A 22137-nucleotide genomic window follows, 5' to 3' on the forward strand; every position below is an offset into this window, starting at 1 on the left:
TGGGAAAACTTACTGTTCTAGCTATAAAAATGGCAGAATCATCCACAGTGCATGATATTTCAATAACCGCTTCATGATGACGGCAATTAGTTGTTAACAGACATTCACGAAGACGTATAGCCCAGCAACAATCTATCTAAAATAACACCTTTTGGGAGTACCATTCATGATATTCAATTGTCCCGGCCAGGAGGGACGAATGAAACATTACACACGTCCCACTTTTGCTGTAATAATTCTTGAACGGTTTTGTTCAAAGCTGAAAATGCAACTGTATTTGACAGATAATAGGTGTAGGTTGCTAGTGACAAAATATTAGCTTTGAGTGTGATATGATCGCTTTGTAAATTACGTTTAATTAAAAAGTGTTTCAACTGTCCCAGCTCTCCCCCACTACTAACCAGAGCAAAGTAAAATGCCGCTGCTGAGAAACTAGTCCCTCAAAATGTAATGTGATCATTGAGATGCAAGGGTAGTTTTATTTCTAACATTATTCTATCAACACAGACATTTACATCGATAATCTGGCGTTATAATTTATTTGCCTCGGGTGTACTGTGGAGTGGGTAAGACTGTATTTAGTGGCAGGCTAGCAGATACTGTTGACTTGCGCTAGCCTAGCACCAGTGAACTCTGCAGCTGGAAGGACTGGATGAAAAGTATTGAAAACGGTCTCCACTAATAAATAACACGCTGGCTAACTTGGAAATGAGGTCCTATGTCCAAAATTCTGAACCACCCCTTTAAAATAATTAATGGGGTCAAAACTTCTTAGTAAAATCACACTGTGATAGCCTAGAACTCTAGATGCACCCTAGCGGCAGCAAATGTAATTTGCAGCCAGGGTCAAAGTCATTCTTAAAAAAGGAAACTGTGTTCGGAGTTTTGCCGACCGGATACAGCAAAAGTTTAATCTATCAACTAGCGTTGCTCTGGTTGGCTATTGCTTGCAGAGGGAATTTGAAAGACAACCGTTTATCCCGCCACTCGGATTGAGCCCTGCCAATGGTGAGTTCCCAGATCCAACATCTTGATGTGGGTCTGGCTTGTCAGGCTACCACTGTGACACACTGTGGAAAGGAAAAACTATGTCAGATTAAAGAGTTGAATTCCTATTGGTGTATCTGAAGACTACACACTGTATTTAATTTGGATTCACTTTTTCCTCAACTAATGAACAGTATGCCTCTTTAGATATAGAGCTATATCACCCTTTTTATTATTATATCATGGAAGCCTTTTTTTTCGGCCAAGAAAAGAAAAGTTAGGAGTGATAAAAAAATAAAATACTAATTAAAGATTAAGTCACTTTTTACTTGTGTGTGTGTGTGTGTGTGTGTGTGTGTGTGTGTGTGTGTGTGTGTGTGTGTGTGTGAAGTTACAATTGAAGTCAAAACTGTGAGATACTAAGTCAAAATCATGAGATGGTAAGGTTTAAATCCAAATTTGGGATTGAAAGTCAACATTTTGATTAATGTCTTTTAAGGTTTTTCACCTATTATTTATTATTCACATAAATAAGTAATAGCTGTCTATCTAAAAAGTCATATACTGTTCAATAGTTGCCAAAGACTTTAATCCCAAATCAATGAAGAAGTGAGTATCCTTTTTTGGCCCCAGTGGAAGTCAAACTCTTTAATCTGGAAATGTTAGTGAAGCCTCTGCTGTTAAAATACTATTATAACATATGAGGTGTTAGAGATGGGTTGTGCCATCCCTTTTATTTCACTGCTTGGATTTGATAGCCCAAATCCAGAAGACGAAGCAGCAGAGGAAGTAGTGAGAGAAAGTGGGGATTTTCCCTCCAATTCACAGGGAGGATTACGGGAAGTGAAATCCTTTGTGAACCTGTTTTTAGTGCGCTGTTTATGCGGAAAGACGCGCCCCCTGTGCGTCAAAAGGCAGGACAGACAGGACGCAGCGCGACGCTTCCTCTGCTGCTCACCTGAAACAGCGCAGTTTACAGGCGGCCAGGTACACAGAGGAGCGGAGCCGGAAGAACGAGCAGGTCGACTTGTTCTCATAGTATTTTTTCCCCATTCCACTCCAGGCCTTTCTTAGTTTACAACTCTGCCCCCTGCTTCTCATTTTTAAACGCGATTTATTATTTATTGTGTATTAAGTGACGCGGCATCGGAGGAAACATGACAGAGCAGAGAAAGAAGCTGATTCTGATCGTAGTGGATATTCTTTGTGTCTTTGTTGGTGAGTGACTACCCTTGTTCTCCCCTCCTAATGACAATATGGCTGAAAATATGATTAGTCTCAGACTGTACAGTGCTCATCTGGTGTGCGTTAATGTGTGATTTCTGTGCGGCTGAATTAGAAAAAAAGACAAACGATAATAAAAAAACTACTTTTATTGTAAAGTTTGCAGGCGTGACGCACGGGATTGCCCAACGCACACATGATTTAGAGATCTATTACAGATAGGCCACTCCACTTGTTGCTTCGTGGCTTTCTGCAAGCTCAGAATAAGTTACTGATTCCTGTTTAAAAGGTAACCTGCACAATTTTCTGTTGCAAAAACATGCAAAATAGAAGTATGAATTGGAAGTGATTGTACACTCTGCAGTACTATTGAACTTTACAAGTCATCAGTGGTCTCTATCTTGTTCAAACAGGCCAAACTGAGTGTTTCACAACAGTGAGTAAAATACTGCTGTTGGTCTCTGGCTGTCACTTCACTGACTTCTCTGAAATCATTGGGGTTGAGATAGGACACATCTATCTTACCTCACTAAACTCACTATCTGGCTTTCATAGTGCTGAGCCAATGATGCACTCACAATCTGAATTTGTTGTGTTTTCACTACCCATTAGGTCGTCTTAGTTGTGTGGAAGTAACCACAAAGTGCAGTTTGGCTGTGTGTGCATCTTCAGCTGTCTCTTTTGTGTCTTTGATTAATCATTTCCAAGCTCTGTGAATGCATCCTCCAATCCTTTTCTGCACATTTTTTCTTTTTTCTTACTGCACCCTGGGCCCCTTTCTTTTTTAAACATTAGGAGGAAGAGCAGGGATCATTGTCAATGAATCTTTCTCTGTGACAGTTAAAATCCTGTTTTTGAAGTGTGTGTGTGTGTGTGTGTGTGTGTGTGTGTGTGTGTGTGTGTGTGTGTGTGTGTGTGTGCCTTGTTGCGACTTGCTTCTGGACTCCAGAGACAACACAAAGGCCATTAACGGAATTGTCATCTTCCAGCTGTTTGTGTTACATCTGCTCCCATCTCTGACACCATGAAGCTGACAGAGGTTGTAGTTGAGATGATGAATGAAGGAAGGTGTCCAAAATGTTCCTTTCCCACTGAGCTTTTTTTCTTTAAATGTTTACATTAGATGACGTTAGATGTTCATGTGTGTGCACACCTAAAGACAATTGTGTCCATTTAGAAGGGGGAAAAAAAAGTTTTAAAGGGGTAGTTTGGATTTTTGGAAGTGGGGTTGTATGATGTGCTTATCCAAAGTCAGTGTATAACTTACTGTAGATGGTGGTTGGCACACCCCCAGTTTGGAGAAGCAGGTAGGAGAACTGACACGGAAGCTTAGCAATGCCTTGCAGAACACAGGAGTTGTTGGTCTACTGTTACCTCAATGGGTTAGTTTGTTTGTGTTATTGTGTGACTTTTGTGAATCCAAACTAACCCAACTAACCCTTTAAAACACCAAAGTCACACAATAGCACAGACTAACTGATCGAGGCAGTGGTAAACCAGCAACTCCTGTGTTCTACGAGGTAAAATGCCTGTTTTCTTTTTTTTTTAAAGGAGTCTGGAGTCTTTGAAGAGAACATTGATGGATATAATGGCATCAGTCCCCGCCAGAAAGGGCTGCTGATGGCAAGGGAAAGCAGTGAAAATGTTCTAAATATAGTATACACTTAAACTGTTAAAGGTTCTTTAGGTTTCTAAAATACGTTTTACATTGCTTAGCTTCCGTGTTGCTACTTCTGCCTGCTTCTCCAAACTGGGGGACGTGCCGACCGCCATCTACTGTACACTGACTATGGATAAGTCCCTAATACAAGCCCACTTCAAAAGATCCAAACTATCCCTTTTAAGCTTTAGGGATGTACTCAATGAAATAAATGATTGGCCTTGCTGGGGCTAAGGCTGGCATAAAGGTGAGGTAAGAATCTTTTGGAAATGATTAGCTGATTTACAGTATAGAAAAAAAATAGTCATAGTTTTCCTAGTTAGCGAGGACAAAAAAAATCTTAAAATGAAGTGATTGTTCAACATTATAGAATACAGTTGTGAAATTAGAGATGTGATGATTAACGGCTTGTCAACTAAAGATTTCTCGGTCGACAGGTTCTCTGGCTGACTAAACTTCAATTATCACCTCACAATCGAGTCGAATTGTTTCAAGCATAATTATGAAAGTCATAGGGGTAAGTTAGTCATCAGCCTTTAAAAAGGTGAAAGTTTGATTTGTGAATCATTTTGTATGAGTCTCTTAGAGGAGGGTGATAAGTATCAAATGTATATTATTTCCTGTTAATTCAAATGAGAACTTTTTTTCTAGATGAAACTAACTTAAATAGTATTTTCAAAGCGATATCTACCTCAATATGAGTACACATAAGAATATAATGTAGGGATCACTATCTGTGCTTAAGGAAACACTTTTAAAGATATTTTGTAATGTAATGGACAAATTATATCTGCAACAAAGTGATCGATTGCAAGAAAATAACAATTTTGATTTTTTTTATTGTTCAAGCAAAAAAGTTAAATATTTGATAATTTCAGCTTCTGCAATTATAGTTTTCTGCTTTTCCTTGTCTTATATTATAGTAAATTGCATATCTTTGCATTTAGACTGTTTAGTTTGACACAACAACATCTTTGATTCACAGAGCCCAAAGTTAAGTAGTCAATTTTTATATTTTTTTTTTGTCCGATCAACAGTCCAAACCCCAAAAATGTTCAGTTTACTATGATTTACACACAACAGTACCAAATCTTAACATTTGAGAAGCTGAAACCATCTCGTATTTTACAGACCTGGAAAATACTTTTTAAAAACCTATTTAACAATAATACAAAAATGATTTATTAGTATTGTGATATAAGATTAATTTGGTTTATTTCCCAGCTCTAGTGTCATTTTTATCAGAAGATGTTACTGCTTTGCTGGAATGTGTTTTCACAAGTTTTACCGTTGTGTGTGTGTGTGTGTGTGTGTGTGTGTGTGTGTGTGTGTGTGTGTGTGTGTGTGTGTGTGTGTGTGTGTGTGTGTGTGTGTGTGTGTGTGTGCTGCCATTATTTGTTACAACAAAATTTGCAAGTGCGTACACACATTACTGCACATCCAGATCTCACTTTGACACATGCAGATGCCACCCAGCAGAATGTCTGTTGCTACACTATCAGTAATGAAATTAAGGCTATAGTTACATTTTTAAATTATCAAGATTACAATGAGAACAGGCTGCTCTGTTCATCCTTTTGTTTCACTTTTTCTCCAGTCTCCATATTTTCTTTGTGTCTTACATGCAGTGTGTCTCGACACCACGTTATATACATTTCTGACACTTTAAAAGGCAATAATAACAGTATATAAATGAGCTTTTGTGATACTGATCTTGTCATTAATGTTTCCTGTTTAAAGGAATAGTTTGACATTTGGGGAAATTAGCTTATTTGCTCTTTTGGTGTGAGTTAGATGACGAGATGGAGACAACTCTCATGTCTGTGTGATAAATGTGAGGCTAAAGCCAGCAGCCGGTTAGCTCAGCTTAACATGAAGACTGGAAACGAGAGGAAATGGCTAACCTAGACCTGTCTAAAGATGAAAAAAATCCTCCTATCAGCACCTCTAAATCTCACTAATGAACATGCTATATTTTGTTTAATTCTTACAAAAACCGGCACACAACCGACCCAATAAGTGTTGTTTTAACACTTTGTTTTTTTGTCCGTATTAAACAAAAGAGAAATAAGGTGTTTCTAGTATCTGTGCTGGGCTAAGCTAACTTTCCTCTGACTGTAGTTTCATATTTAGCTGACAGAGATGAGAGTGGTATTGGCAACCATCACTATTCTGTTTTAGAAAACATTCTGTTCCCACAAAGCTGAACTTCCCAAAACTGTCTGAACTTTGACACTGTTTTAATGCTGTTTGTCTTAATTTGAATGCTGTTTGTACATCATGAGACACTGAAGAGCTGTTGTCTTTCCAGCTGCCTGTCTGCAAGATTGAGCCCAGCTGTTGCTGCACTCAAGGTCACTGGGATAATAGTTTCAAACTCAGTTTACTACTATTCATGACTCTGGTAATATAATGGTAATAATATAATGGATGCATAATAACCTTGTGTCCTAGGTTTGGTGTCATGAGCCAAACTCCTATTGTAGAGCTGTAGTCAGGAATATGGAAGGTGCAGGTCAGCAACCTCTTCAATCTTAAAAGCATATACCAGTCATTGGGCTTTGACGACTCACTTCCACATATGTAAATACATAACTCGGATTAAATGTAATATCCTGAATCGGTAAGAAAATCTACAATGTAACACATGGATCATTTACTGTCCCCTCTTTGAGCGTTATTTATTTATGTTCACCTAATATACATTTTAACCATTTTATTTTCTAGATTATAAAATGACATAATGCATTGACAATAACAAAGTGTTTTGAAAGCAACTTGCTTCTTTCATTTGATGTATTTCTAAATCTTGATGTTGGTGCAGGACAAAGTGGGGTGAGACGGTTCAAAAGTGTTGTGAAAGTGATGTGAAACAGTGTGTGTGTTGCCCCTTTTTTATTTATATTGTTTCAAATTAACACTTTTTAACTATAATCTACAGTTTCAGAGTTGTTTTTAAATCCTGTTGTGTTTATAAGTTTGGATTTTAATATTAATCTACTGCTGGATGGTGGGTAAACATACCATGGAATATGGTTTAGTAAATGTTGTTCTAAAATATAGAAGTACAGTTTATAGGACCTTCATGAATATTTTGTCATTTAAAAGAATAATTGTTCCATCTATATACAGTACAGGCAAAATGCCTAAGTTCCCAGAGTCCAAGGTGTCTTAAAATGTCTTTTATGTGATATTGATATGTTTATCAAACCAAACCAAACCTTCATGTGCCATTTTAACATGTTGCTGACATGTTTAAGATCCCCATATATGTGTCCAAGTGAAGTGGGAAGTGTTGACTTCTGCTCCCTGACGTTCCTGTGTGAAATTGAAAGAGATGGTAAGGAGAAAGTGTCTGTGTGTGTATTTTTGTGGGATGTAAAACGCATGTAGTTATTGTATAGTTAAATGTGAAGTTGAATGTATTGTGTGCAGTGGTTTCAGAAGGTCTTTTCAGTACTGTGGTGGTTTCGTGTGAGAGAGGAACAAATATTTCTGTTTTCTTTGATTAAAGGTCGAAGTCCGTTTTTCATTGTAACTTTGCACACCTTAGTAAGATATGAGATTCTGCAGGATTGATTGTTTAAATTAGAGACTGCTTGAACATAATGGCACCGGAGACAATCGCACAGTCCTTTTTAAACGTACATTAATGGCAGAAGGTGTTTAGAAATCTACCTGCATTAACCACAAAGTGAAAGGTAATTTCACTTTCTCTGTTTTTTAACACATTGAACCATGAGATTTACTGCTAACTAAAAAGCCCACAAACACATCAAAAATAGAACCTCCTCCTTGGCAAAGCAGTTTTTTCATCCATTGTCACATCGGACTTTCCCAGAAAAAATCCCCGGCCTCACAGGAAATGATGTGCTTTCTTCCCAACAGCAGTGTTTTTTTTTGGATTTAATAGATTAACCCCCCCAAAAATAAAGAACAATGATAGCCATTATAGACGGAACAGACAAAAAAAACTGAAACTAGGAAATGCAGTGCTGAAATCCCACAGCAATGAGCACCAAAGATAAAGCCAAAATAAACAAATGGTTTTCTGAGCACCTCAGTGTGATGTGGAACACTTGTTGCGAATCCCCGTTAGCTAACAAACTGCAGATGCAGAAATCTTCACAGTCGTCTGTTGAGATTCGAACCTCAAACTAATGCTCACTTACAACACGGTTACCTGTTTCTGTTTCCTGAATGTTCTCAGTTATTCAGATGACTCATCTTTATTGCTGAATAACAGGAACATTTCCCCCTTCCTGCTGGGTCAGAGGTCAAGGGGAAGTTGTACTTGTGTCTGATTCTAAATTCCATCATGTTTATTTTATCAAAGTGCAATCAGGGGTGCGCTCTTGCCAGAAGAGATTGTGAAAGCGTAAAACAATACTTTCTCTTTTTCCTTTTTTTTTTAATCTCTCTGTTTTGTTACTGAAGACAAAACTCAGCAGAAACTGTGTGCGTGCCTCTTTTGAAAAAGAGGTTTGAACTCATTTCTACATTTGTTTGCAGCTGTAAAAGTTCATCGGGGAAAAGAAACTCAGGATGATACATGCTGTTACAGTCAACCAAAAACGTTTTTGTTTTTTTAGTAGTACTCAAATGCTTTACTGTTTTAAAAGTACAATGCCAACAATACCACACAATAAAAAATACTCTGTTAGAAGGAAGGATGTAGGTAAGAAGATAAGTAAAGAGAGTCTGCACAGGTTGAGAATATTCTCTAAAACATAATGCATTTTGTCACAAAGTCACTATAGACTCTTATTGTTTAAAATCTCATGTTTAAACTAAAGTAAAATCTCCAACCTGCACAGCAACAAGTAACTAAACTAAATTGTGTAGTCATATGCAGTAAATAGAATGAAAACAACTACTTAATGATAACACAAAGTTCTGGGCAGAGAAACTGAAATAATTTCCTATGTGACTCCCTTTCAAAACCACAAACTGCTGTTTTTGTTTAAGTATAGATTAAACAAACAATACACATGTATAGGAGATGACAATTGAGGTGTTATCTTTCCCTTTGGACAGAGCTAGTGTAGATGTTTTCCACTGCCTGCAGTCTTTATGCTAAGCTAGGCTAACCACATCCTGATTTCTGCTCCAACAGTAACATACAGACACAAGAGTGGCATACATCTTCTCATCTGGCTTTCGCCACAAAAGCAAATAAACATATATTTATCAAAAGTATAAAAAAAAACTGTTCCTTAAGGCCAGATCACTAAGTAAAAATGTGTCATTTCCCACCAATGCATCTCAGAATGGTGAGCTCTATTATATGTTCTTATCAGAAAACGTGTTGCTAAAGCATGAACACCATTGATGAATACATTAAAACATACTAATACACAGTATGGGGGGGGGAAAAAACTAGTTACTGATATAGAATATATTCCATAAAAAAATTCTCTTTCTCACTAAATTTGGGGAATGAACCTCTACTCCCCCCCGAGCTTGCCCCAACCCCCGGGAGGGGAGGCCGCCCCACAAGTACAGGCCTATAAAAACATACCAAGCCTTCTGTAATAATAGAGCAGATAAAAAAGCAGCCAATTCCACTCAGATAATAGAAAATCTCCATGGGCTTGGCTCCCAGAGGCTGTTGGAGCATGTTTGATACAAATGGGAATTGACTAACACTGTCCACTCACATCTCCATCCTGGCAGTGTGTATCCACCAGAGACTTGTCAAACAAGCAGCAGCCTCTTATCTAAATGTTATCCTTGCACCCTACAGAATAAACAATGGTTGTGCCTCTCTTCAAAGAGAAGCTGAGAGCATGGTTGACCTGCTGAAAATGTTATGTTTATCGGTGTAACAACGCCATTTAATATGCCCGCTTTTTGAAGCAGACTGCATTAGATTGTGCAGGTGTTGCTTTACGGAGCTATATAGGGAGTTTTAGCTCATTTTTTTTTTAGCTGCCCGGCCTGTAACTTTACTGTTTTGGTTCACTGTTACCTTACTCTCATGGCATTGTTTTCAGCCATAGAAGTCAGCTGTTTTCACAGAAAATCAATAACTGTACACTACTTGCCCAGCACCAAATCAAGAGTTTAAGAGGTAATGGTGTATTTCCTTTTAATGCAAGAAAGCCCTCACTTTTTATTTTGTGAGTGTGCTACCAGTTTTGAGCTCTCTCTCTCCTTCCATATATCTGTATTCAAACTTCTTCCTTTGATTATTCATACTTGCAGTGTTAATTAAGTTAATATTCCCGTCTGTAATACGAAGTAGCGAAGAGAGAACACGGACTGTAAAATTCACACCTGACTACCACAGTGTTTATGACCCCAGACTTAATTCACAATCTTGAGACAGCCACATTTGTACACATGACATCATGTTAAAATGACCTTCCCAAAATGAGCTGTCTGGAACATGTTTTCTCTTTCTGTGTTTATGTGTCTTCATCTGGTTTCATTTAGTCCTGCCTGTCACACACCCTGGAGGAAGGAAACAATATGGTAGTGGACAGCCACTCTTATGGCATGGCCCAGTAAATATAATGTACAATACAGCTCCCACTTGCAAAAACAAACATTCCTCGCTCTCATTCCGGAGTTCAGTGCAGAGCTCTTGAAAACAGGAAAAGTATTTAAGAGTTGTAGCCTGGAAGGCTCCTGACATCATCGCTGTAGATTGGACTATTGTCACTGCTCAGATTTAAGAGACAGGTTTATGTGCTTCTGATGCTGCTGTGCAACTCCGAACTCCTGAGTCTTTTGTTTGCACTTGCAGAGAAACTGTTAAACCAAATTTAACAAGGACACACAAACTATTTGTCACTACAAACTTATAAATACATGCAGTTTAAAAAAACAACAACAACAACCTTTTTAGAGCCCCTTTTATCTGTCATGGGTGTGTTTATGAGTGTGTGTCCCAGATGAATCCTCAGCTCCCATGCCCTTCGTTGTGTAAACAGTGCTCTGATGTCAAAGGTCATGGCTGTCCTGTCCCGTGTGTTTCCATAGTGACACTGCGTAAAGAGTGACTGCGGCCCGTAGATGGGAAGTTGTTGCCACCGAGCTCGACCAATGACAAATTCATTTACTTGACAGAGTCGGGCCAAAGCTGAAAGATTAGTCCATCAATGTGTTCTTAGCTGTTTCCTGAGCTGCACCTCATTGTGTTGCTGCTGAAGGGTCGAAGCTGCTCTCAGGATGGACCTGCAGCTCTTAACTTAATACAGCCTGGCTCCCAAAAACTACAGTATCACTGTTTAAATGCCTGCGTTCACTTATAAAAGTTGCATTAGCTCAACTCAAATACAAATAAAAAGTATTTTACTTTAAATCCAGGCTGCACCTAATCACCTAAATAATATTTTAGAAGGACCATTTTCAATGTACAGCTTCTGCAACTATGTACTGTACCAGCGGTTCCCAAACCTTTTAGGCCACACAACCCCCTACATCCCAACCAGGTTGACTCTTGTATTATTTTAATTTGATACTTTCTTTATCAGTAGAGTGGATTTTGTCCTCATAATACAGTCGTCTCTTCTTTCTCCAGCGGCTCTGCCCTCAGCCATCCTGACATTGATGTTTAAACCGTACCAAAGAGGAATCTACTGTGATGACCAGAGCATCAGCTATCCTTACAGGAAAGACACCATCTCCCATGGAGTCATGGCTGCCGTCACCATCACCTGCTCCATTGTCATTGTGAGTCCCAACATCTCCTCTGTCTGAGGAGAAGTGTTGTCACATTCATACATACATAAATCTGACACAAAACTACCTTTGTTTCAGTACAAACCATTACCAAAAGTATGTTTTCCCATATTACTTGAAAACTCTTCATTATGTCTCTTCTATCCACAGATCACCACGGGAGAGGCCTACCTTGTGCACACAAATCGCCTGCACTCCAACTCCCAGTTCAACCAGTACTTGTCAGCTCTTTATAAGGTGGTGGGAACCTTCCTGTTTGGAGGAGCTGTCAGCCAATCACTGACTGACCTGGCCAAGTTCACTATAGGTCGTCCTCGTCCAAACTTCTTGGCCGTGTGCGCCCCGGTCAGCTGTAACGGATACATGCTGCAGATCAACTGCACCGGCTACCATCGCAATGTGACTGAATCCAGGTGGGATTACGCAACACTCTCATACTGTCGGTTATAAACCGTTTATTATGAAGTAAAGTTTGATACGGTGAAGGCAGAAACTAATATTTTTGGATTCAAGTTTGAGTTCAAGCTGATGGCTCATATTTGAATTGAAATGAGTTTGTCATTCAAATGAACTGCTTTCAACCCAGAAATAATATTTTTGGCAGGGTGAGAAAATATTATATAGACATGAGCTGTGCAAGATATTGAAATATTTAAGCTAGGAACCACATTTCTATAAGTACCCTGAGCGCAAGGTGATGTCTTGAAATTGTTTCTTTTGTCTGACAAACCCCCAAAATATAAAATGTGCAATTATATAAATCGCATGAAAGCAGAAAATTCTCAAATTTGAGGAGCTGGAACCAGGAAACATCATGCCTTTTTGATGGACAAATTACTTAAATAAGGAATATATATATATATATATATATGGTTTTGCATGTTCTTCCTGTTTATTGGTTCCACACTTATAATATTTAAATATGAGAGTAGATAACCCCATTTATGAATCATAAAATAGTTTGTGTTTATTTACTGGATCAATTATCTGAACTTATTCTCACTGATCCAGCTGAGCAAGATCAACAGTTAACGTCAAGCCATTTGGATATAATATCCACAAAACACAAGCAGCCTCAAATTTTCAATTACTAATTGTTCAGCATTAAACATGGTGTTTCATTTTGTCAGTATGGCTCAATTTGGATTTTTATTTATAAAAAAACTCACTGGAACAAACTGTTAAATGTTTGTGCATGAATTGTATTTTCTTGCTGTGTTGCTCCTCAGGTTGTCGTTTTACTCCGGCCACTCGTCCTTTGGGATGTACTGCATGCTCTTTCTGTCGGTGAGTGTGTCATCGTCGTCGTTTGCTTGCGACTTTCTGTAGCTGTGAAATGTCTGTTTAACAAAGACACCCACAAGTGACTCAAGACGGACGACTTTTTTCTGCGTTTTATAATGGGTGTGTAATGCGTGACTCTGACTTTTTGTGTGGAGTTTGCATGTTCTTCCAGACTTTCTTTGACTAGCACCAGCAATTACTTTTTTTAATCACTTTTTTTTAATAATTTTTTTCTTTTTGACAAACTACACTTTTTTCGACATGCTATATACTATGATTTTTTTTTGACATACTATGACTTTTTTTTTTTTTTCACTTTTTTCGAAATACTAAACTATGACATTTTTTATGTCTTACTATACTATGACTTTTGTATGACTTTATTCAACATACTATAATTTTACTTTTTTTCAACTTTTTTGAAAAAAATTCAAAATCAAACATTTTTTTATAATACAACTTTTATCACTTTTTTCAACATGCTATACTATGACTTTTTTACGAAAACATAAGCTTTGTGTCAGGTCAGATAGCTTAGGGTGATAAGACTGACTTTTTATCACTTTTTTCGACATACTATATTATGATTTTTTTTTTTTTTGACATACTATGATCTTTTTATAATTTTTACAAAAACATACAATAAGCTTTGTGTCAAGTCAGATAGCTTAGGGTGATAAGATTAGGATTGGAAGATAGAAGGTTGAGTGTTCAGATCTTACATGTTTTAGGGAAGTTTTGAGGTCCAATATACCAAGTGAAAGAGACAAATATGCCGAAAACGTGAACTTGTGTGTCCGGTCAATTAGGTTAGGGAGATAAGGGAATGATTGGGAGACTGAAGGTTGGCTGTTTAATCCTATAAGTTGCCATTAGTTTTAAGACGTACTTTACAGGAATGAAGAATACAAATAGATGAAGAGGAATGTTGTGTTCCTCGCAGTCTCTATCCCAACCTCTTGTTTTGTAGCGATAAATGCACTTTTCGACATACTATACTATGACTCTTATCCCACTTTTTTCGACTTGCTATACAATTACTTTTTTATCACTTTTTTTGACATACTATAGTATGACTTTTCATCACTTTTTTTCGACATGCGAGGCTACGACTTTTTAACGAAAAGAAACTGTTGGCCAGGTCAGTTAGCTTAGGGCGATAAGATTATGATTGGAACACCGAAGGTTGAGTGTTTAAATATTACTTGTTTCAGGAAGTTTTGAGGCCCACAGACTAAGTGAAAGAGACGAATATGCTGAAATCATAAACTCTTCTGTCAGATAGCTTAGAGTGGTAAGAAAATGATTGGAAGATGAAAGGTGCGATGTTCAAATCCTATGTTTCAGTAGGTTTTGAGGTCCAATACACTAAGTGAAAGAGACAAATATGCCGAAAACACAAATGTGCAGGTTAGGTCAGTTAGCTTAGGGAGATAAGAGAATGATTGGAACACAGAAGGTTGGGTTGTTCAAATCCTGTAAAGTGCAATTAGTTTCAAGACATAGAATATAAATAGATGAAGAGGAACGTTGTGTTCCTGTCTTGTCTCTAACCCAAGCTGTTGATTTGTAGAGATAAATGCACTGTTCGACATACTATACTATCACTCTATTCCCACTTTTTTTCAACTTGCTATAATGACTTTTTTTTTATCACTTTTTTCGACATGCTATACTATGACTTTTTCAACATGCTATACTATGACTTTTTATCACTTTTTCTGACATACTATACTATGACTTTTTTCAACATACTATTCTATGAGTTCTTTATCACTTTTTTCAACATGCTATACTATGACTTTTTATCACTTTTTCCGACATACTATACTATGACTTTTTTCAACATACTATTCTATGTGTTCTTTATCACTTTTTTCGACATGCTATACTATGACTTTTTTTTTACATGCTATCTATGACTTATTTTTATCACATTTTTCGACATACTATACGATGACTTTTTTAATCACTTTTTTTGACATACAATGCTATGATTTTTTAACGAAAAGAAACTGTTGGCCAGGTCAGTTAGCTTAGGGCGATAAGATTATGATTGGAACACCGAAGGTTGAGTGTTTAAATATTACTTGTTTCAGGAAGTTTTGAGGCCAACAGACTAAGTGAAAGAGACGAATATGCCGAAATCATGAACTCTTCTGTCAGGTCAGGTAGCTTAGAGTGGTAAGAAAATGATTGGAAGATGAAAGGTTCGATGTTCAAATCCTATGTTTCAGTAGGTTTTGAGGTCCAATACACTAAGTGAAAGAGACAAATATGCCGAAATCATGAACTCTTCTGTCAGGTCAGGTAGTTATTAAGCTATTACTTTTTCATCACTTTATTCGACATGCTATACTATGACTTTTTTATCACTTTTTTCGACATACCACAATGAGTTTTTAATGACTTTTTTCAACATGCTATACTATGACTTTTTCGACATAGTATGCTATGACCTGCTAATCACGTTTTTTCGACATATTATACTATGACTTTTTCGACTAACTATACTATAACTTTATCACTTTTTCAATATACTATATCAGTGATTTTTAACACGGGGTCCGCGACCCCTAAGGGGTCCTCAGACTCATTGCAGGGGACCTCAATATTATTGTTTAATACTTTTTTCAAAGTTTTTTCCCCCCCAAATTAAAATATGTCTGAAAATATTAACATGAATCCAACATATTATTAGCAAAGGTGGCCATCAGTTAAGCTTATGGATTCACTGATGTGTTTGATAATAAGACGTGATTATATATGAATATGTAAATAATTATTGTTTTAATAGCTTAGTATTGTAGGGCACCATCATAAGCTATGTGTATAGGCTTTAGGCCTACATGTTATTGTAGGCCCAGTGTAATATGCAACTCAATTTTATACAATATGTGGTAGGGAGTTCCTGCTCTGTCTCTCTTTCAGGTTAGGGGTCCTTGGCCTAAAAAAACATTAGACCCCTGTACTATACTATGACTTTTTTATTACTTTTTTCGACATACTATACTTTTCCAACTATTCTCATTACTTCACCTTCCTCCACACACATGCATTTTCTAGTTTATTATTCCCCTCAAAAAAGAACACATTTTCATGGTATATGCAGGGATCGTAAAGTTAAATTTAATACTTCTTAAGACCCTTTCCATTAATTTCAATACCATATATCACAAAAAAGTAATTAAAAGTTATAGTATATGTCATAAAATATAATAAAAGTAGTATAGTATGTCATGTAAAAGGTCGTAGTATAGTATGTCATCAAAAAAACTCCAAATAGTCATAGTATAATATGTCATCAAAAAAAGTTGTAGTATAGTATGTCATAAAAAAAAAAGTTGTCAACCAAATACAAGATTCATTTTTGTGAATTAAGTAGTTTTATGAGGCTCTTATTCTTAGTAAAACAGTTTGTTTGTAGTTTTTCAATTGACTAAATATAAAAAACAAACTTAGTTGGGTCCTTATTGTTTGGTACAAACACGTACTAAAACTGACCCTTCTTTATGTAGAATTAAATGATTTCCAATGGGAAGAAGCTCATTAAAAACATAAATTACATGACATAGACCGAAAAACCTGTTCACATGGGACCAGAATTTACAAATTTTAAATTTGCATATTAGCTGATTTTAAACATAAATGTTTTTGTGTGTGCAGCTCTACGTCCAGGCCCGAATGCAGGGGAAGTGGACGCGCCTGGTTCGACCGACCATCCAGTTCTTCCTGGTGGCGTTTTCTCTGTATGTAGGATACACCCGTGTGTCTGACTACAAACATCACTGGAGTGACGTACTGGTGGGGCTGCTGCAGGGAGCTCTTACCGCTGTGCTCACTGTGAGTACGACAATGATTATAGTAGCATACATACGTACATAAGGTTTAGAAAACTCAAAATCGTGTTATCTCAAGACTGTTTTTGTCTACTCGTGAAGTCCAAAACATTCTAGTTTACCAGCAGGCAGTTTCCCCACACCAGTGGGAAACTGGTATTTGTCAGTTCCATGTTACATAAGTTACCAGTATGAGTTTACCACACACGTTTATGGTAAACATATCCATTATCTTCTATCAATCGTCTTGTGATTACCATCCAGGCTACTAACAAAGACAAATGTGGAGTTTATACTTAATTTTATTATTCACATTCTGCTCCTATTCTCTGAGGTATAATTCATGTGATGTAGTTACCAGTGACTAGCTGGATGTAAATAGTCAATTTAATGTGCTCACATAATATTTCCTGACTTTATGATTTGAGAAAGATTGCCTTAAAAATGTGTTTGCATGCAATAGATAATTGGTAATGAAATGCAGACTTTGAAGGATGCAGATGCTGCAGTCTAATTTAAGAATTTAGAAATGTGTACAAAGTGACCTGAAACATAGAAACGCCTGTTTTCTTTTTTTGATTGTGCATCATTTCAGAGCAACACATCTAAAAAGCTAACCCTAACCTGCAACAGATAACATTCAAAAATAAAATAAGTAGCTTTTCTATATGAAATAGCTGTTGATCAATGCAGTAAGTAGCATAACTACCAGCACATCATTTTTACTTTAAAAACACTGACGTTTACTCTTCTTCTGTTCTTTAAGGTCCGATACGTGTCCGACTTCTTCAAGCAGCGCCCCCCTCGCTGCACACACACAGACACGGCAGAGATCGAACACCTTGAACGCAAACCAAGCCCACAGCCTCCTGACTCGCAGCACGGAAACCACTACAATTACTCTGGACCTGTATGAGCTCTTTCCAGCAGCTACTCTTACTAACCTGGGCCTATAAGCTCACTAACATCAGCTCCATTACCAAAGAACATGTGATGTGAAAAAACACAATGAATGCAGTAACCACTACCTAATAATCCAGACTAGACCTGCTACGCTCGGCGACGACTTCCCTGTTGGAACAGAAGCTCAACCGTCTGTGTGTCTTTTTAGTTAGGGTGCGTGTGCTGCGAAAATATGTGCGATTGTGTTTTTGTGTGCACGTGTAGCGTGTTGTTTTGTTCGAAAGTGTGCAATGATATCGATTTTATGATGAGTGTTTGTCTTAATTCTGTGCTGTGTTGAGATTTGTGGGGGAGAATTTAGGCTGTGAGTAACACACCGAAAAGTGAAGCAAAAACTGGCTGTGTTTTTGAAATCTACAGATGTCTTTAGCAAAGATTTTTCTGTCCATGAATGGAGTGACAAAACCTTGGAGGATGAATGTTTTTCTACTTTGTTGCTTACTTACTGCAATCAGAGAACACACATTTTACACTGGAGCTAGATTATATCTGCCTGTCCCTGCCACTTTTGTCATTTTTCTATGCAGACATCTATATTGAACTGTCTTTAGAAGATATGCATGTGTAATGATGGACTATATACATGATTTTGTATAGTGCTAACATTTTTATTTTGTTTATTACTACTGTATCTAATAACTTGTGTAGCTTTTTAAGAATGCTTTTACCACTACTTTACTGTGACGTTACAGAGCAATTTTGTGAGCTGCCAACATTGTCCTGGATGTTTTCCTTCCGTTTATATAGACAAACCTTACTTAAATGATTGAAAAAAAGACAGCATAACCATTCCATAAACATCGTTTTTTTTCAGTTTTCTTGAACCTCAAGTGCTTGTGGAATCAATTTCTCTACATGACACTAACATGTGTAACCAATTGTGAAACTGCACATAATGTAATCATTTCTTTCCTTCAGCCTGTTGGTTGTTTAGTGTAGTTTTCTCCATAAATATTAGCCAGCATGTCATCTACAAGTTCTTACTTCGACAGCAAGAAAAAAAGAAATGTAAAAGGAGTCTTTTTGTGGTGAAACAAGATACTTTTCTTTTCTTTCATTGAGCTATTCTCTGCTTTGTTCTTGTTGAAACGCAGGGTTCATGTCTGGACCTGCTGCTGATGGCTGCTTATTCCTCACAGCAAAAGGAATGAGGCTGTTAGGCCACATCAGAGGTGTTCCCACACTTGCAAGATCAGAGTGCTATGAATATTTTATTTTTCTCTCGTCATCAGTAGGATCTTCACTATAGGGGGCTTTTTATTGCAGAATCACGCTAAGATCTGCTTTAAAAAGCTTTAAATATTTTCCCACGTCCCACTGCTACCGTCTAGTCATGTAAATAGTTTTGGTTGTTTTAAACCAGGTTTTGTGATATTCGCCCCCAACCCCAAAACTTTGGAGGTGAATTTAATTTATGGCGCTCACGTCAATGAAAGAATACACATTTTTCCCGGTTACTTTGAATTATCCACACAACTTGCTAGACCCACTGATAAATCAGCCAGGTCAAGATTGATTAGAGAAACAATGTCGCTGTTTAATAATTTGTCCACCAGAGAGAACGGACAGGTTCATTTGTCAACTGTAATATGTCCTGCTTAGTGCATATCTTGGTTGCAGTTCAATCTTTTAACCCTACGGCTATCGGTGTGGCAACGATTTAGCCTCTGGGGGCTACGGCCAATATTTTCAGCTAAATTTGTCAGTCTGCTGTTTGGTGCTGAGCAGATAGCGTATAGTCACTTTTTTGTTGTTGTTGTTGCTGCTGATAGCAAGGTGGATGAGAGATAAACCAAAATGTGCTGAAAGACACTAAAATGCTGTGAAGAACTGAGGGGAAATGACAGTGACAGGTGGTAATTTTCTGTGGGTTCGTCACTATGAGCGACACCTTTCACATTATACACTCATTTGATCCATTCATATAAAAATATTGATTAGCGCAGCTTTGAAGCCAAACTTTTAATGCACTCGTTAAACCTGACAAGATGGTTAGGTGCTGACTCACAGAGTGAGAGGTTACTAATCCAGAGGGAATTTGGGGGATGCTTTGTTTTTTTTTTAATTACACTGTGACTCTGCATGTCCCTGTAATGACATTCATCCCTCAAAAAGCTAACTAGTATCTGAGTCAACCAAAGCTCATACCACAAATTATTACATCTAGCTGCAGAGGAGTTGAATATCCATCTAAACATTTTTTCTCAGGCTCCCAAAAGCTACATTTCATGACTCTAAGCATCAATGAGTCAATGAAGTGATTTTGATGTTGCCTTTGTGTCCTTCCGATTGCTTCATTTATTTTTCTCCCAGACAGTTACCAATCAAAGATAAATGACCACTCTCAATCACGTCTTTTATTTGTAAGGCACCAGAGAAGCTTCCTTACTGCTAAAAGGTTGATTCATTCTCATCAGAGTACACAGTTGCTTGTTTACATCTTTGTTTTTTTTTTTTTTTTTTTGCCCCAGGTATCTTAAAATGAGACTGTGTTCATAAACACAAACTGTTTTTTGTTGCACAAAAAAAAAAAAAGAGGAAACACTTACAAACCTAGAAAACAATGTTAAGTGTTACTGCCTACTGAGCGAATGGGAGAGGGAAAAAAAAACAGGAAAAACGACGTGGTATACAACATTGTGCCTCTCTTTTAACTGTAGGCTTGTAATGCACACATACAACACCAAAGTCTTCCATGATACACACACGTTAAAAAGCAGCTTTGAAACATACAAAAATGCTTTAAAAAATATGTATATTGATATATTCATATGTATACAAATTGGCCCTTCACAGCAAAAACAAACACACATACCATTCATATGTCTGAGTTTTGCCAAAGGAGGTTTTCTACAGAGACTGACGTCAGCATAAAGAGTGCAAATGACTAACTGATCTGTTTCGCACTCGATACATTAAGGTCAAATCTCCAGGGAGGGAAAAGCATCAGCTCCCTAACACTAGCACAGACAGGAAGAAGGAAAACGAAACAAAAAAAGAGCACTGAGCCACAACTTGAGCGTCTTTCAAAATTAGAACAGAAGAAAAGTTTAAGCTCCGATCTTGGACGTGCTCAGACGTTAAATGGGGAGTTGTCAAAGCTCTGGAAAGCACTCACATTACAGGGTAGTAACAGTTAACACCTGCAGGGTACAGGTGCTCGTCCCACAGTCAGGAAATGAAGACGAGAAGAGAACACAGTGAGAATAAGGTGACTGGCCTGGACCGCTTTAGACACTGAGTAGACATCAGCCTTGTGAATGTAGCTTCATACTAATTATCACAGAGTGCACTGCTGCCCTCTGTTGCCTTTAATATGAACATTCCCATTCCTCGCTTCAGCTGTGTCCCAATTCCATACTACATACCAACTGCAAACACTTTTTTTGTTTATAAAATCAATATACTTAGCAGCTTTATACTCAGAAGAAATTATACAACACCCGCTCCATTGGACTTCAATTGAACCACAACTTTAAAAAAGCCACTGCCAATTTAAATGAACATCAAAGTGTTTTCAAATGTTCTCAAAACTCAAGTTTTTTAGTTTCCACACAGACTGTTTTGAGCATACTTTATTTTATCACTTTTTAAGTGTGAAAACACTACATACTCAAAACCTGCTTAGTCTAAAAGCTGGGCTACGCTAGAAAAGAACTAGTTTGTATGAAGTGTAATCCAATCATGTCAGAAGGCAAATGTGTTTATAGCGGTTTCGAACGGCCACACTTTAAAGTGGGGTGACTAGCCGACCGTCATAGAGAGGGGCGGATGGTGTTTGCTCGCTGTGCTACGGTGATACTGGTTTAAATATGGGGAGCACAGTGCTACACTAAGGCTGTCTCCTGGAGGGCATTCAGAGTGTTGCACTCGTTTGTCCACAGGAAAAAATTACAAAGAGCTGTGAAAACAATGAAAAAAAAAGACAGCTAGAGAGAAGTTGCTGCCATCTTTGTCACCTCCACACACCTGGCCAATGGTGGATTGTCTTTGGGACAGTTATGTGGCTACTCCAATTACCACGTCTGACAAGTATGGGTAAGTAAGTTTCTAAAGACGCCTTTAGTGGATTTCAAAACCAAACAACATGCACATTTTTGAGTATGTTCACACTAGCCTGGTTCCAGACCTCTATATCACCAACACACACAAAGTGGCAGTCGAGTCTCATTACAGGCTATATTCAAAAATCAGTATATCCATTTAGGGCTGAGCAATATCAAGTAGATAGTACTGTATATACTAGAATTAGCATGAAGTGTGGAATTGGGAAAATGCTCTAAATATAGCTCGAGTTTCTTTGCAACAGGCCACAATAAATTTGGTCACCGGGACAAATTGTAACTGAGAATCTCGTTTAGATATGCCTTTTTTTTGAGGGAACGCTTGTTTGACATTGCTTACGGAGCTTTAGCAACTCACCCTGGACACATTCTTCATTAAAACAATGTGGGAAAAAAAGAGGAGATCTTTCCCTGACAATCACACACA

The 22137-nt window shown here is 37.6% G+C and overlaps 1 protein-coding gene across 2 annotated transcripts; it reads left to right on the forward strand.

Annotated features, from left to right (window-relative positions):
- The first annotated feature begins 1838 nt into the window (after positions 1-1838).
- LOC144535360 (phospholipid phosphatase 2-like) lies at positions 1839-18707 on the forward strand. 2 transcript variants are annotated; one of them, XM_078277783.1, is made up of 6 exons: positions 1839-2205; positions 11400-11551; positions 11711-11973; positions 12790-12847; positions 16511-16687; positions 17450-18707. In XM_078277783.1, the coding sequence occupies exons 1-6, from the start codon at positions 2145-2147 to the stop codon at positions 17597-17599; spliced, it is 861 nt and encodes a 286-aa protein (XP_078133909.1). In that variant the 5' UTR covers positions 1839-2144; the 3' UTR covers positions 17600-18707. The 2 variants fall into 2 exon arrangements, with proteins under 2 accessions (XP_078133909.1, XP_078133908.1); XM_078277782.1 differs by lacking the exon at positions 1839-2205 and adding an exon at positions 7140-7211.
- The last annotated feature ends 3430 nt before the right edge of the window (positions 18708-22137 follow it).

The sequence above is a fragment of the Sander vitreus genome, chromosome 20 (assembly GCF_031162955.1).
Source record: "Sander vitreus isolate 19-12246 chromosome 20, sanVit1, whole genome shotgun sequence".
Lineage (NCBI taxonomy): Eukaryota > Metazoa > Chordata > Actinopteri > Perciformes > Percidae > Sander > Sander vitreus.

What these genes read in the sequence shown, in the direction of transcription:
- LOC144535360 (XM_078277782.1), top strand. Translation starts at nt 7,142, where the DNA reads ATGTGTCCAAGTGAAGTGGGAAGTGTTGACTTCTGCTCCCTGACGTTC. An exon ending in TCACCTGCTCCATTGTCATT is followed by an intron (nt 11,552 to 11,710) that starts GTGAGTCCCAAC and finishes TTCTATCCACAG; the next exon opens with ATCACCACGGGAGAGGCCTA. An exon ending in ACTGCATGCTCTTTCTGTCG is followed by an intron (nt 12,848 to 16,510) that starts GTGAGTGTGTCA and finishes TTGTGTGTGCAG; the next exon opens with CTCTACGTCCAGGCCCGAAT.